At 50.4% G+C, this 15,878-nt stretch overlaps 2 protein-coding genes across 10 annotated transcripts in view; one reads left to right on the forward strand and one right to left on the reverse strand.

The window, feature by feature from the left end:
- Positions 1-15,878, forward strand: part of TMEM163 (transmembrane protein 163) — a 263,560-nt gene that overhangs the window by 236,857 nt on the left and 10,825 nt on the right. The window contains exons 7-9 of one of the 4 annotated variants that reach the window (XM_058695092.1): positions 479-529; positions 1,170-1,311; positions 2,596-3,609. The exons of 1 other annotated variant lie outside the window; for it this stretch is intronic. In XM_058695092.1, coding sequence (XP_058551075.1) covers positions 479-529; positions 1,170-1,311; positions 2,596-2,656 — 254 coding nt within the window. In that variant the 3' untranslated portion in view covers positions 2,657-3,609. Of the gene's footprint in view, positions 1-478; positions 530-1,169; positions 1,312-2,595; positions 3,610-15,878 lie in introns of those variants that run through there. 2 more of the 4 variants (XM_058695103.1, XR_009251633.1) reach the window with 2 other exon arrangements.
- The window catches only part of MGAT5 (alpha-1,6-mannosylglycoprotein 6-beta-N-acetylglucosaminyltransferase), a 337,157-nt gene continuing 330,530 nt past the window's right edge, over positions 9,252-15,878 (reverse strand). For all 6 annotated transcript variants that reach the window (XM_058694949.1, XM_058694940.1, XM_058694923.1 and 3 more), the window contains one exon: positions 9,252-10,688. In XM_058694949.1, the coding sequence (XP_058550932.1) occupies positions 10,490-10,688 (199 nt within the window). In that variant the 3' untranslated portion in view covers positions 9,252-10,489. The remainder of the gene's footprint in view (positions 10,689-15,878) is intronic.

Here is a 15,878-nt window from a genome sequence, read left to right on the forward strand (position 1 = left end):
TGATGTAATGTTGTCTGGACCAACGTGCTCTAAGCAGTCCACGGTCATGGCAGCAGCAGAGAGCTGGAGTGGGGAGAAGGCAGACTTGAGGGGAGAGAGGGAGGGTCCCATTCAGTGACCATCATTCCTTGCCCACTAGGTCCAGCTGTTCCCGTCACTGGGGAGTGGCCTGCCCAAGTCCACTCCTTGGATCCTGAGAAAGGGGTTGGATGTAGGCGTTGCTCAGCTCCTCTCTCCACATGTATGGCCCGCTATGTATACACATGAGGTGGTTCAGTCCCGATCTTTGTGCTTGAACCTGATGCCAATGCTTTTGGGTTGAGCAGGTGGCGCTGCCCCAGACACGCAGGGGCGCCTGTTGTGGGGGAGGTGCGTGGGCCTAGAGCTTCTCTCGGGGTTACTGTCAGGCTGAGGCAGGTGTGACCCCCGGCGGCCACTCCAAGCTGTTCATTCCCATGTGGCTTTTGAAAATTCACAGGTCAAATGAAGTGGGGATCAAATGAGGCACCATCTGTGAAAGGAGACTCTGGTCAGTATCTGTTAGCGCCCGGTTCTGTTTTGATTGCCATCTCTGCAACCCTGTCACAAATTCTAGACTTTGCATTTCCTTTCTTGGAGAGTGAAAATCCCCAGCTGATGTGAGGCTCTGGAGGGAAAGGACATGGGTTCAGGTAGAGTCCCAGCCTGCCTTTCTCAATCTGTGTAACCTTCGGTCAACGGGTTGAGCCTCACTCTGCTCAGCTTAGCTCTCTCGCTGGTTAAGTGGGATAAAGATCTGACTTGATACGATGCAGAAGATTCCAGGTTGGTCTTTGGTCCAGCAGACATTTGAGCCACCAAGGATTTGAGTGTCTCCTGTGTAAAGATGCTGTCCTGGACCCTACAAGTTCAACAGGGATAGAAGCCCCTGCTCCTCTTGAGGTCTGCATTCTCGTGTGTGGGACAGTGACGACAAACGTGTCACATGGGCCTCGGTGCCTGGCAGGGCCTGGACACTTGCCAAGGCACCATGTGGGTGTCTGAGGTGGTGGCTGTCACTCTCGAGTGCTTCTGGGCAGCGTTCCTTGCAGCACAGGATGTGGAGGCACGCCTGGCCTTTGGGTGGTTTCATTGGTGGCTAAGAAAGTTTACTTGGCACTGCTGTCAGCCTCTCTTTGCTGTCTCTCCAGGGTTTAACTCCCTTGTGGGTGGCGTGATGGGCTTCTCCATCCTTCTGAGTGCGGAGGTGTTCAAGCATAACGCGGCCATCTGGTACCTGGACGGCAGCATAGGCGTCCTCATCGGCCTCACCATATTTGCCTACGGGGTCAAGTAAGTTCTCCTTTTGTCTTTGCTTTCCCAGTGGCCAGGAGTGCCATATTTTCCACTCCTGACAGTCACCCCTTGTACCTGTGACACTCCCGAGCCTGGGAGAGATTAGGTGATTGGAAAAGCCCCCAGCAGGGGTCAGAGGTTTTTGTGGCTGGCACAGAAAGGAGCCAAGGGCTTTTAGGAGTTAAAGCCTAGGCCACTTGTCAGAGGCTTACTTCTATCTGTGGTCTTGACAGCTTGCTCCACGGTCTTCCTCTTCTCTCTTTGTGCTTGAGGATGTGTGTCCTTCCCTTTCTCTGTAATGACACACTGGGTAAGCACCTCCTGCTGCCTGCTTCTGTGGAATGATCAGGGGGCAGGGCCCAGCAGCACCACCCGGACAGACCCCACCTAAGGAAACTTTTTACAAAAGGGACTTGTCAGTGCAAAAGGACCACTTGTGAGGATAAACCCACCATAAGTCCTCTCATTGAAGAAGTGCTGCCCAGCCATCACTGACTCGGTATTCACACATCCGGGCTAGAGCTGGGCTTTGAGAGAACGGTTTCTAAAAGGCGTTGTGTTTCTCATTGTTGACGCACTTCCTGGATCCCGTGAGGGTAGCTATAATAAAGATGGGCCATAAGCGTTGGCCAAGATGAGGAGACACTAGAGCATCACCCATTGCTGGTTTCAATGTGAAACAGGAGTCGTTCCTGCAAATGTTCAACATCGGAGTTCCCACTTCTTGCTGTCTACTCTGGAGCCATGAAAACACACAGCCACGCAGTGACTTGCACATCAACCATCACAGCAAAGTTATTGATAGTAGGCACAACCCAAAAGTCTGTGAGTGGATGAGTATGGTAGAGCCGCACGGTGCTCCTCAGCCCCAGAAAGAACAAAGTATTGCCCCATGCCAAAACGTGGTGGAACCTCAAAAGCGTGGTGTCAGCAGCCAGTCACGAAAGGCCACGTTATGTGATCACGTATGTGATTCCACACATACGAAATGTCCAGAATAGGCCCAAGCGTAAAGACCAAGAGTACATGAGCAGGTTCCACAGGAGGGGACCACCGGGGCCTGACTGCAGGGGGGATGGGGCGATAGACATGTTCTGGAATTCGACAGTGGCTAATTAGGGTTTGTGCAATCTATGAATATACCAAAACACACTGAATTGTTTATAAAAAGGTTGAATGTTACTGTATGTGATTTATAGCTTTAAAAAAGCCTTCTGTTTGCTTCCCCAAGTGCTTAAGCTCCAGGGCTGTTGGGGTGACCTGCGTGTTTGCTTTTTGCAGACTCCTCATTGACATGGTGCCCAGGGTGAGGCAGACCCGCCACTACGAGATGTTTGAGTGACGGCGGCCAGCGGGGCCAGAGCGGGCTGCTCGGCATCCGCAGGAAGACAGTCAAGAGGACCAGGTTTCCACGCAGGCAGATGGTGCCAATATTTAACTGAACGTCCAGTTACTTTTTAGGAGGTTTTTGTGTTCCTGGGAACAAGGTCTGCCCAGCTGGTCGGTCCACACTGCTCCCCCTTGCTCCACTGCCCCTGTCAAATATGTTAGGACAACACGCACAGGGGTGAGGACAGGCTTCCCCACCTCCAGCGAGAACTGACCTTTTTTATTTCCTGGAGTAAAAATGTTTTTGTGGGTAGGATACAATCTCTACATGGCAAAAAGCTCCTCTGTGGTGCTTGAAGCCTGATCTGGATAGCACCTGCCCAGACCCACCTCCACTTCCAGACTCTTGTATCTCCTGGCAGATTTTAAGGGACGACCGTACCTTCTGTCCCTCACCCCTTTACATACCCAGAACCATCAGTATAGATCATTTCCTAATTTCTATCAAGGTATTTCATTAGTTTCATACTGTTTTACTAATCCCCAATCTAAACAGAGTTCAAAAGGAGACCATTCTATTTTTAAAAGTACTTAGTGATACACGTATGAGCTTTGCATGGTTGAACTAAGCACATGACCCTTTCTTGTACATTCAGAACCTGAACATACATGTAAAAACAGGATCCATTTTTGAGAGATGTGAAACTACAGTTTATTTGTAATAAATAATTATATAATCTATCCATTTATGCATATATCTATATGCTGTGTTAAGTGGTAATGGTACATTACAGTCTGTTAGAGATGGCTTGCCCCTCTGTAAGGAACAAGATGTTCTCCGTTGATGTAACATTAGGTATAGATTCTGTAAAAATGTTCCCCCGACACACAACATTCTGTACCTCTGGCACTGCAGCTTGTCCAAGCAACAGTGTCTGACCAATAAAGACCTTTACCTGTTTTGTATGGTACGGGGAGGTTATCTTGGAGCGTCACTGTGTTGGGTAGGTACTCCGGTGTGAAGGATGATGTGGAAGGAGTCACTTGTGCCTGGGGGTGGTGAGTGGGGAGACCCTCAAGGACGGTCCTAATGGGCTCTGCAGACCCTGTGAGGTAGGGTGGTTGCACATGCATGTGGGGGTGCCTGGGACTGCCGGGTTCTGCCCCCCAGCCCTCACCCCTGCCCGCCGTGCCCCATCTGCCATGGGGCTGTCTCAGGCCGGCTGAGGGGAGGTGGTTCGTTCTGAGGGGTCACTGACCTTGATTCAATCTGACGCTTCCCGTGTAGCTTCCTTCCTCCAACAGCATTTTGAGGAGGTTCTATGGGATGTTAAAATGTCACATGGGAAAAAGGGTCGACTGTATGAGTGGATCTGGGAAATGCAAGATTCGATAGGTTTCTTTTTTGCACGTTTTCTCGCTGTAGCTCATCTACATTGTGGAAGCTCAGGGAGGGGAAGCTATGATGTAGTACCCCCCAAACTTAAGCATTCAAGTTTTTGCTGGCACTTTTGGGGATCTGAGTCCCATAGATGCATGATGAGAACTGCATGGTGTCTGCGTTCCAGGCAGTAGCCAGGAATACCGCCGGGTGCAGAAAGGCTGGCCATGACCTTTGTTGTTTCCAGGGCATCTCAAAAAGAAAACAAAGCCCATGAGTTCTCTTGCCAATTCTGTTCCCTTGTAGGTGAATGCAAAGCAGGGGGCGTGCTCTGACATCAGTATTGGGGGATGTGATAGAACACTCCATAGTAAAACCCTTCCCTCCCCACCCCTTAAACATACCTTCTCATTAGCATTTTCCACAGGGTGTTTGCAGATGGTGGGATGTCCTCAGTGGATGCCGGCACTGGAGGACACAGCTGGATTTGTTCCATCGGTGACCCTGCACCCCCCCCCGCCCAATGACCCCCAAAAACCACTGCCACCTGTCACACAACAAAAGTTTATTGAAAAATAAAGTTCTCCCTAGTTTTCTCTACAACAGTGGAAAACAAAGCAGTGTTCTCTATGCCGGTACAGTACACTTGGACAGTGACACCTTATTTGTAGAATCCTGCACTACGTCACCCCAGAAGTGAACAATAGAAAATGGTTGTACCAGGAGCTGTTTGGGGACACAGACGCAAATGGCCGTTAGATTAAGGACGTCAAGGTTATGACAGCAACTACAGTAGAAGGGGTATCACCATCTCCTTTGGCATTGATTATCCTGCTCTTGTCCTGTTAATACTTGGGCATGACAGTGAGCAAAATGCTTCCCAGGTCTGTCCCACCTTGGCATTGGAGGAGGTGGTGGACTCTAAGTTCCCATCCTCCGGTGCCAGCAAGGCTTTCAAGGCCCATGGCACTGCCCACCTGAGTGCCTGCTACCACCCCTGCCACCCCCCCCCTCCCCAGACATGGGCCCCCCCACCACAGGAGCACACAGCTGCCCTTTGCTGTGCCTCAACACATGGGGAGGGTGGGGCTAGTCCTAAGGCTCCAAAGAATCTGGGGTAAAGGGAATGATGCTTTTAAGAAGGTAAATTCCAATCTTACATCCAAAGATGTACAGGACTGCTGATTCAGTAAAGCATCCAAAGGAACTTAGAAAAACCCTACACTCCAGCAAATTCCTCCATATTCCCAATTGCAGTCTATCCAGAATAGTGCCAAGAAAGACAAAACTCTAATAAATCAAGGAAGAAAGAGACTAAAAACCCAATAAAACAAAAAGAAAACTGACAGAGGTGTATTGGGAAAACACCACTGAAACGCAGTAGCCCTCAGGAGTGATTCTAACCCCACTCCCCCGCCGCCCCTTCACACCCCCTGGCTCCACTTTTGGTCAGTCTTGGGGGGGTCCCCAGGCTGAGCTGGCCTGGAGGGGAGGTGAGTCTTCTCGGGGACTGGGGCCAGAACAAACACATGGCAGCTAACCAGCCCAGGGTCTGATCCCTGTGGGCTGGACTGTGGAGGAGCCACCCTGGCCGGCAGGGAACAGCAAAGGGACTTCCTGGGGGATGAGAAAGTGTTCAACTGGTCATTCCTTTCTCCGTAAATAACAACACAGAAAGTCTGTATTATTTCATTTCAGAGGAATGTAGTTAAGCTTGATTTAAGGGGTAGAGTCTGTTAGAGAACTTATTTTTAATTTCTAGCTCAAACAATTCTGCAGAGAAGAACCCTGGAATGGTCCAGAAGACACCAGAGGGGTGAAGTCCAGCATGTGGGTCACCCTTCTCATCTCCAGTTTACACATACCTACAGCCTAGTTTCATCTGGGGCTGAAGTCAGGCATATTTGCAAATCAGTCAGTGCATTCAGGGATACAGTAACATTTCAACCAGCAGGACGGGCACGCACGGGGCTTGGATAACCTATACCAGTAATTCCTACCACATTCCATCAACTGGGAATAGTATCTTCCTGTAGGTATTCCTTCTCAAATTTTATGAAATGCTAATAACAATACTTAACATTTACGAGGGCTTACTACGTGCCAGACACTGCTAAACACTGAATCCTCACAAAAACCCTAGGTGCTACAAAAGCTAGGGTAATTTTTTTCTGCCTCTGAGACTGTACAGCTAATTTGGCCTTTTGCTATAAAAACTTGAGTTTCTGGTTTTTGTTGAAGCCAACAAGAATGAAAGGAACTCACCCTCGGCTTTAGGAAATTCCCACCTTCCTAAAGAAGTCTGGATCTACTTATGTCCATCCATCTCTTGCCCTTGGGGGGCGCTCTGCAGCCCTATGGGATGGATGGGATTAGAACGAAGCCAATATGGAAAATAAAATACTTTCAAATAAATAAAGCAATCCAGGCTTGGAACAGTAACACAACAGAGCCTGTCGTTAACAAAATAGACTTTTTTTTTTTTTTTTTAATCAAGGATTTGGGGGTCATGGAAGAGGCTAGTACTGTCCCAATTATATATACACAATCTAGGTAAACCACCTTGGAGAAATGGGGTGGTCTCCCTCAGTCTGGTCTAAAAAGCACAAACACACCTGTACACAGCATACGGTTTCATCACCTTTACTAAACCCTGTGTTCCCTAAGGAAACAAAAAGGGTGCCTATTCTTTTCCCTTTATGATGATCAGAAAAAGTGTTTTGGGGCTAGTGCTGCTCATGAACTCAGACCTCACCCAGGACATGGCTGGCAGGCAGCACGGGCCCACTAGCACACTGGCAAACAGCTGTCCTCAGAGCCAAAGACCCGGAGCAGCCAGGGAGGCACAGACTGGTCTGGAGGAAGCCAGTCCTTCTCCTGAGGGTTCCTGTGGCCTCGTACGGGTGTGTGGGCATTTATGCTGTGGCCCGGGGGCTTGGAGGGCATTTCTGGAGCCCAGCCTGCACATCTGCAGTGATACAAGGATGTGTCTTCTAAACTGGAGGAGTCTGTGATCTTCCTTAAATGGTACCCAGATTCTAAAAACCAATCCCAAAGAAAAGTGAAAAGGCACATCAAAAGTGAAAACAATAAATATCAAAGAAACAGATTCCTAATATTTTGAAACATAGAGCAAACACACACAAAAAAAGCCAACTAAAGCAGTGACAAAAACCCAATCCAGGCAAAAATGCAAAAAGTATCTCCATTTTTACATGTGCAAATCAAACTATATACATGAGATACATGAGGTGTTTACTGGCATTAAAGTAAGTGTGTTTCCCCTTTCAGGAGTTTTACTTCTCAAAGTGTTTATGTTTCAAAGGAAAGTTTTCTCTCTTTTAATAAATTAGATAAATTTCCCTCATTTTTTTTTTTTTTTTTTTTTTTGTTTTAAGAATTTAGGATAACATTGCAGGGGGGTGGGGAGCAGGAAGCCAAATTTCACTTAGAAAAAAAACATACAAAAACAGACCAGGCAAGGTGTGCCTAGGACACAGGAAGACACTGATCCTGACTCGGGATTTCTGTCCCTGTGGAAATCATCAATTAAAAATGGGTTTAGGGTTCCGTTCAGTTTGGCAGTAGCAGAACCACCAAAGGCTCCCAGCTCCTACTCTGAGAAGCACCCTTCTCTCCCAGGGCAGCCAGGGACCGTGCCCCTTTCACACAGGGCAGATGGAGATGCCCTCTCCAATTTCCTCCTGTGGGTCACAGACCAGACTTGGGCCACGCTTCTGGTGGCCTGGGAGCTGCTGTACATTTGGGTGTTGCCGCCTCTGTTCATAAAGCCCTGGACAGCTGGGGTGTGGGTTTGCCTGGGAAGCAGCAGCTCCCCACCTGCAGAACTCTTCTTACTTCCGGCCACTACTGGGCTGGGGGGTGGGCAGCTGGGATCTTCAAGTGCAGGAAATAAAGTGCTCTGCTGGACTGCTTGACCTGAGTCCTGATACAGAGGAGAGAGGAATGGGGAGGCGGAGAGGCCCTGAGCTCAGCAAACGGGACAGCCATAAATCCATAAATCCATAAATCCCTGCAGCCTTTGGAATACCATGCAGGCACAGCATCTTTCTGGGAATGTTGCCTTTCAACTTCCTTGTTTTCTGAGTCCCTGTGCTTATTTAAACAGCTCTGCAAAATGGGTTAATCTGGCTGAGCTAGAGAAATCGGTCTCAGCCCATAGGCTCCCCCTGCTGGTCCAATGCCTGCATGACATCTTCACTTTTGGAAGCTCCCACAAAAGCCCAGGAGAGGGCGGCACTGGCCCAGGAATTGCAGCCCTGGGAACTCAAGCAAATTCCTACAACCTAGGGTGAAACCAAGAGACCTATTCCTAGGGAAGAACTGCTCCTAACAACACAGAAGGCCGTTGCTTCTCTCACAGCAGGCATTGCCCTTGCAAAACTTCAGGAACACACACACACACGTATGCACGCACACTCACAGACAGACAGACACACACACACACTCACACCCTATAACCAAGACTCCTTTTGGACTTATACCCTTGCTGCTGGGCCCAGGTAGAAGCTGTTCTCTGCTAGTTCCTGAGGGGCCCCTGCACTGACGCTCAGGGCAGAGGTCTCCCTATCAGAAGTCTGTCACATGTGCTCAGGGGCCACCTGAGAGGTGGGGAAGACCCTGGCTGCTCCGCCTTACCCCCTTCACTCTCTGGGATCAGAGGTACAATTCAGACCCACTGATAGACTAAGAAAAAAAAGGCTGGCTGTGCATTTGATATTACTTCTGCACTAGGGCACAATCTGACTTCCGCTACCTAAAGGCTCCACCTGCCGTGTGATCCTCGTGATTTAGCTCACTTCCCGAAGGCCCAACCAGCCATCGGCCCTGCCGAACAGTTCTGTCTGGCTGAGGCTGGGCTGGCTGTCTCAGATGGCAGGGAGTGGGCTAGGAAGCACAGGACTGCTGTGGGAGGTGGGGAGCACGGTGTTAGGTGACCAAGGCACTCAAAACCACCAGTGAGGGCTAGATGGATGACACCACAGCTCATAACTGGGATGTTCTGTAAGAGGGAGAAAAGGACTCATTATTATCAGCATGAAGATGCCAGGGGCTTCACAGGAAACACACACACTTCTAGCCAGAGCACTGAAACAGTGCTGGGTGGGGGCGGGGAACTCACACCAAGGCAGAGACTGGGGACTCCAGGGTTTGGAAGGGGCATCCAATGACTGACGGGGCCAACCTGCCAACTCAGAATATGAGGAAGAGTCAGCATCAGACTCCAACCCCATGCAAGACACACATACCCACACCCAAGGGTGAGCGGCCAGGACTGCCCACCACATTCGTCCTGGCCTGCCCTATTCCCCCGGCCAATATCAGGTCCACTGAGAGCCTCATTTCTGGGACGTCGGTGACATGAGACATGAGAAGGACTAGACACAAGTGCATCTGTCTGGAGCACAGCTCTGGTGATGGAACTGGTTCTCAGGGGCCAGCTTCATGGGTGTCCACACCCCAGCTCAGATAAACCTCTTTAGGGGTAAATAAGCATGATCTTTAGTCCCCTTTTTGTACTTTCCTCCTTCCAGTGGCATTTAAGGGAGGGTAGATTTACCACAAAGTAGCAAATGTCAATTCCCCAGTCGTGTTCTTTCTTTCCCAAAGGGATCCTCATCAGAAATTAGGGCCGAGGTGTGTGTATGTGTGTGTGTGTGTGTGTGTGTGTGTGTGTGAGATGGGCAAGTGGGAGGGTCAAGGAAAGGAGCTCTCACTGCAAAGCAGCCCCATCTTTGGTCCCTGGCTGGGCTCTCAGAACAACACAGGCACGTCCCTGCACCCAGGAGGTGCCCGTCTTCTAGCTGCCATCTGTCAAGCACACACAAGATTTTCTTTTGTTCTGCCACCATCCACTTTGAGGAGCCAGATCCCTGCAGCTGCCCTCAAGCGAGCCACCAGCCCCACAGTGCACCCTGTCTCCCTCCTGCTTCCTTCCGGAAGCAGACGGGAATAATAATACAATGAAGGTGGACAGTAAACAGTGGGAAATCAAAGAAACAAGACATGTGATCAATCCCTCTTTGCCCTCCCGTTCCCCCTCCCACCCACCCAAATAAATAAGTTAATGGGTTTAGGAATGTTCCCGTATCAAGTTCTTTCCAACAAGCTCCATTCCTCCTCTGGTTCTGTTTTAAATGCATCTTGAGACTCTCCTTCTACCTCGGAGCAGCCTCATAGACACAGTCTCCTCAAGAAATAAAAAATGAACTTGTGCCAGTGAGAAGCCAGGCTCCCCACTTGACATCTGCTCGTTTCATTTTGGGGAAAACTCTGCCATGGTGCTCTGACCGCAGAAGGAGAAATACCAAATTGAAACCTTCCACCATCAAGTTCAGGCTCTGGCGAGAGTCCCTGAATGACGTCTGCCCCCTGGCCCTGCCCCGATGGTGTTGGGGCCACCGTTTCCCCAGCAGAGTGCGTGTGGGGCCGAGTCAGTGGCCGCTATAGACAGTCTTTACAGAGAGCCACCTGGCCCTTGATGAAGTCCCGGCAGGGGCAGACCCTCTGGTGCCTGGGGTGGGCGCCCGCACAGCTGAACAGCAGGAGGTCACCTTGAAACACACAGTGCTTGTTCTTGGGGTCGAAGGAGGGCACCAAGATGTCCTTGGCCAGCTCTGAGCTTTGGCAGATCACCTCATATCTGGAGAGGAAGAGAAAGGCATGAGGATTGGAGATGCGGGCACTGTCCTAGTCATTGGCACCTCCATCCCACTTCAGGTGTGGGGAGCATGCTTGGTTCATCTGCTGTAGAAAGGACAGGGTAGCCACCCTCTGACCTAGCAATTACCCCACCACTAGGAATCCAGGCTGGAGAAAGGGGTGTGTGTGTGTGTGTGTGTGTGTGTGTGTGTGTGTGAATGTGTATTCAAGGCTGCTTACGGAAGCGCTGTCTGCAACGTAACCTGAGGAAGGTTAAGTAACAGAATGAGATGGAGACTGGGATCAGCTTGTGCTTAAAAAGGTAAGAGGGCTACACCCTAAAGCCTTAACAATGGTTACTTCAGAGGAGTGAGACTGGGGCAAAGATGGACATTATTTAATGATTTTCAGAAACGATGTTTAATGTTTTTATTGATGGTTTAAAAAAAATTCATGGGACATGGCCTTAGTCTCCCACTGGAAGGCAATCAGATGGTCTCCTAGGGGAGGGTGCTGTCCCAGGGCATCAATTCACTGGACCTCCACAGTCACCTTGGTGTGTGGCAATAGCAGCCTCCCTCCCGCCCACTTCCTGAGACATGAGCGCCTGAGGCTTCTGGACATGTGGAGCTTGAGTCCGAATCCAAGCCCTGACTGCAAACCCTTGTGGCTGTGCTTCCTCAGGTTGGGGACAACCAACCGTGTTGGCCTGTTACCTCAAAGAAGAGCTGTATCCTTTCTCTTCTGGTCTGGGGTACACCGGTCCCACCCACACGGTCTCCCCTTGAACAAGGAGGCCTCAGCAGGTGCCCAGCACCGTGTCCTATATGCCAGGTGGGGACTAGTTCAGAGAAAAAGTATAGGGGGGCCAGACAGATCTGAGTATGAGTCCTGAATTTATCCCTTATGAGCTGTGAGACCATGGAGAAATGACCAAGCCTCTCTGTGTAGAGGGGGATCAAATAATCCTTAACTCACAGGGGAGATGCAGAAATTAAATTAGTGCTTCCAGAGCACTGGGCAGAGGGTAGCTCTGGGTTAAGTATTTAATAAACAGCAGCCGTTATCATTACTACAACCACCGCCACTGTCACCATGATCACCCTGGCCTGGCAGACACTGGCTCTGTCACCTGCCTCCCTTGCTGGAGGGTGTGAATTTACACACAGGCCAACCATCTCTGTTCTGCTTTGTTCACATAAATCTTGATTCTTGCTGACAAGATGGGGACCCATATGGGGCACTCTAGGCTTCCTGCTGCCTCTGGGAAGCTTCCAAATGTCAGGGGAAAAGCATCATACTCACTGTTATTCCTGCCCCTTCTCGTCTTCCTCCAGCCGATAAACTGTCCGGCCCGCGCCTGCCCTTGCCAATGTGAACTGGGCAATTCCCAGCACGTCTGCTGGGGCTTCTGAAGAGTTCTCTGGGCCTGCCTGCCTGGTCCCTGGTGCTCAGGAGGGCTTCACCCACTGTCATGTTGTTCCTGTAGTCACCAGGGAGCTCTGTGACTTCTCTAAATGCCCTAACACCTCTGGTCTTGGTGTGCCAGCTGGGGGGTGTGGGTGCCCAGTGACGGCACAGACAGGAAGTGGGGATTTATGGATTTCCTTGAGAAAAAAGGAGTCAGAGATTTGGGGCTATCAGGTCCTTCTCACAGGACCCCTCCACTGGCCTACGCACAGAAAGGGTTCTCCAAAACTCAACTGTGCATTAGAAATGTCCAGATGGAATGTAGCTTTAGAATACAGATTTATGCTTAGGTTATTTCTTTATTTAGGTGAATTCTAGCAGTTGCTAAGTCTTAGCTCCAGCCATCTGCCTAGTAGATGCTGACCCGAGTTGGAAATCTCTACAACCAGTCTGAGACCCCACGGGAGGGGTATAATTGGGAGAAGCCATGAAGAAAGCCTCATGGCTCCTGCCCCTGGTCACCTAACTCAGACCCAGGCACATGCTCCTGGGATGTGAGCACACACATGTGCCTGTCTGTGAACACATTTCAGCTGAGGCTGCAGCAGAAGCGGCCTGCCTGGGGATGGGGTCCAAATACCACCACACAATGCTCAAGCAGCTGGTATTCCCCAGATCTCCATGTGACCTGCCATGAAGCAGCTCCCTGTGGGTTCGGCTAATATGGGGCCCCACACACTTGTGGATGCCATCCAACCGCCTGGCCCCCAGGGAGCTTTCCCTTCTATTAGCATGTAGGCCCCTGTCCCACAGCACTGGGCAGGCAGGAAGAGCACTCCACCATCCTTGCTGAATTAGTTGCTAGAGTGCATCTGGAAACCAGCCTCCATGCCCAGCAGTCCTCACTCCTCACCGGTGGATCCCCTGCCTTTTCAGAGCATGTGTGTTGTTTCAGTTTCCCTGTTCCTGTGATATCTGTCTGTCTCTGTCTCTCTCTCTCTCTCTCTCTCTGTCTCACACACACACACACACACACACACTCCCTCTCTCTCGCTCTCTCTCTCTCTCTCTCACTCAGAGACCCTTAGCACACTGTTTCCTCTCTGTAGGACCTTGTGGTGATGACCTCTCCCCAAATGGCCTCTTACAGGATGGCAGTGGGATTCTGAGGCCCATCAGCTCTTGCTTTACATTTTATAGCTCTTGACCAAGAATAAAAAGGCAAAGCCCCAACTTTGGGGATAGAAACAACCCATTCCTCCTGACATACAGACACACACAGGGTGAAGGGATGCAAACAAGGTCCCATCTGCTGGTCTCTTCCCCGCTCCTGAGTTCCTCCCCTCTCTCACCCCCTCCCCCTGCCTATTCCAACCCTGAATCCACCAAGTCCCCCAAACTCACTTGTGAACACTCGGACTCAGGCACCAAAATAGGTAGCAAACTTACAAATGAGGTGTCACATGAACACATGCTCCTGTTTATGGAACTGAGGTCCTCCCTACAGGGCCACACCAGCATGGACTTTGGCTCTTGCTGAGGCCTCTGCCTCTGGACCCCCGCCCCTGGTCTGTCTGTGTCACGTCAGGCCACACCTGAATCATGCATGTTCTGTGCACAAGACTTTGTGGTCACCTCTCCAGCACTTACGACAGGCTCTGCATGAACAGGAGCTCCAGCATCAGCTCCCTGATTCCCCCTGATTCAGGACAAGAGCACATTCCAAAGGCCTTGATCTATGTGATATGAGGATAGGTGGACCTTCAAGGTCACGGACACCCAAAGACTAAAAGGAGATTACGCTCAGACCAGGCCCCAAGTTGGAGAAGAAAAAGTAGCATGGGCTTGTGGGAGCCACTCATTGCTAATCGGCCATGAATATGGATGAGCCAGGATTGTGTCATAGTGAGGAGGTACTCAATAGACCGCCAGATAGCTGGGGTTCTACAACATTATCGGTATTTACAAGTGCAGGAACGAGGTATTCAATAGGGCTCTTACATTCACAGAATTAATTTCAGGCAGCTTTATTACAAAATTAGCATTCACTGCAGCCTCCTTGGGAGAAAACCCACGTAGCTATGATGGGGTTTGGGAGAGGGTTGTTAAGCAATCCCATGGCACAGGGCCTGGCCATGGGACAGCCCCACAAGGCCTTCCACTCTAATGGGCTCTGCATGGTATGAGAGGTGCAGAGGGAGGCTGGGGAGGGGACTGGTTTTCTGGTCTCAGCGTGGCAGCCTCAAGCCTGCTCCGCTGCCCAAGGCTCTTTGGATGAAGGGGCTGTTCTGCTCTGTCTTGGGCACCAGCTACGCATTATCTCACCCTCACACAGGATACCCCCATTTTACAGGTAAGAAAGTGGGTGGAGCAGAGGAAATTAACCCATTGGCTCTCCTTCCTGTCCCTCCACTGGATCTAGACCTTTGTCCCAGAGACAGGCCTGCTGTGTGGGGCTCTGTCCTATCTGAACCAGGTCGTGATCATCATACATAGGTGGGAGCCCGGACTCCTGCCTGGCCAGGAATCAAGGACCATGAAGTAGAGGAGTCTCACTTGGATTCCATTCCCAGGATGCAGCTCCTTATGTTTCCTCTTCCAGAGGTGGAGACAAGGACTGTACATGGACAGCTCTGTATGCACACTCCCTAGTCTATCCCCAGCGAAACCACACTTCCAATATAACCAGAGAGAGATACTCAGGGTTCTCAAAAAGCAACCTTGCTACAGAAGTTATCCGCAAAAGGAGCCAATAGGAAGCCCCTCCTGGAACCCGAGAATTCAGGATATGTACTTTGGAAATGGAAGCTTCTAGTACCATGAGTCTTCCCTTAAATATCAGACCACCACCGCCCCATCACAAAGTTTTACTGGTCGCAGAGTAGGATGCCACACTGCCTCTCTTCTGGCATTTGTTTTGATAGTAGAATCAAGGTAGCCTCTGAACTCGGCCTTCACATAAAAAGAATGGTAAAAAAAATAGCATGCTCCACATCCCTGCTTGAGAGCTTTCCTGCAGGTGAGATGCTACAGGCCAAACTCTCTAAGAAGGGTTTTATACCACATTTGAGAATAAGAAGACATACACACAGGACCAGGCCAGCTCAGACCTCTGTGCACAGACAACCACAGTGGCCAACCGCTGTAATAGGGCAGGAAGCCAGAATGGGAGACAGGCAAGCCATGGGCAGTGAGTGCACTATTCCTGAAACATCCTGCTCGAGACTGGACGGTACCACTGGACGGTACCATGGCTCTCCTCAGTACCTGGGTTGGGACATAGCAAGTCTCTTAAGGGAAAGTGCTTAATCAGGGCAACTAAGGGGGGAGGGGGAGGGGCTAGGTAGTTAAGTAATATGTGGCCCAGGGTGGGTGTAATAGAAATTGGGAGTACAGATTTAGCACGGACAGAGGTCATGACTCAGAGGCCAGAAGAATCCTCACGTAGAAATTTGGGATCTGCAAATGCCAAAATCAAAATGCCAAGCAAAGGGAAATGAATGGGATCACTAAAAGTAATGCAGGCAAGAGGAGAAAAAACTCAAGCGATACAGAAGGCCTCTTCTGGGCACAGCTCTGGCCTGTGCTGCACCCGCCTCCCTGCCAAGGGGCTGGGAAGTCAGGCCTGCTCAGGCCCCTGTAATGTACTGAATTCCAAGGGTGTCGCAATCAAGTGCAAAAGGGGATGGGAGCTGCAGCAGGGGAAGGTGGCAAGGGATGTGCCGTGGGCAGTTCTAAGCCAGCTCCTTATGCTCATTTTTCATTCCTCTCGGGCTCCACA

Source organism: Neofelis nebulosa, chromosome 2 (genome assembly GCF_028018385.1).
Source record: "Neofelis nebulosa isolate mNeoNeb1 chromosome 2, mNeoNeb1.pri, whole genome shotgun sequence".
NCBI classification, from domain to species: domain Eukaryota; kingdom Metazoa; phylum Chordata; class Mammalia; order Carnivora; family Felidae; genus Neofelis; species Neofelis nebulosa.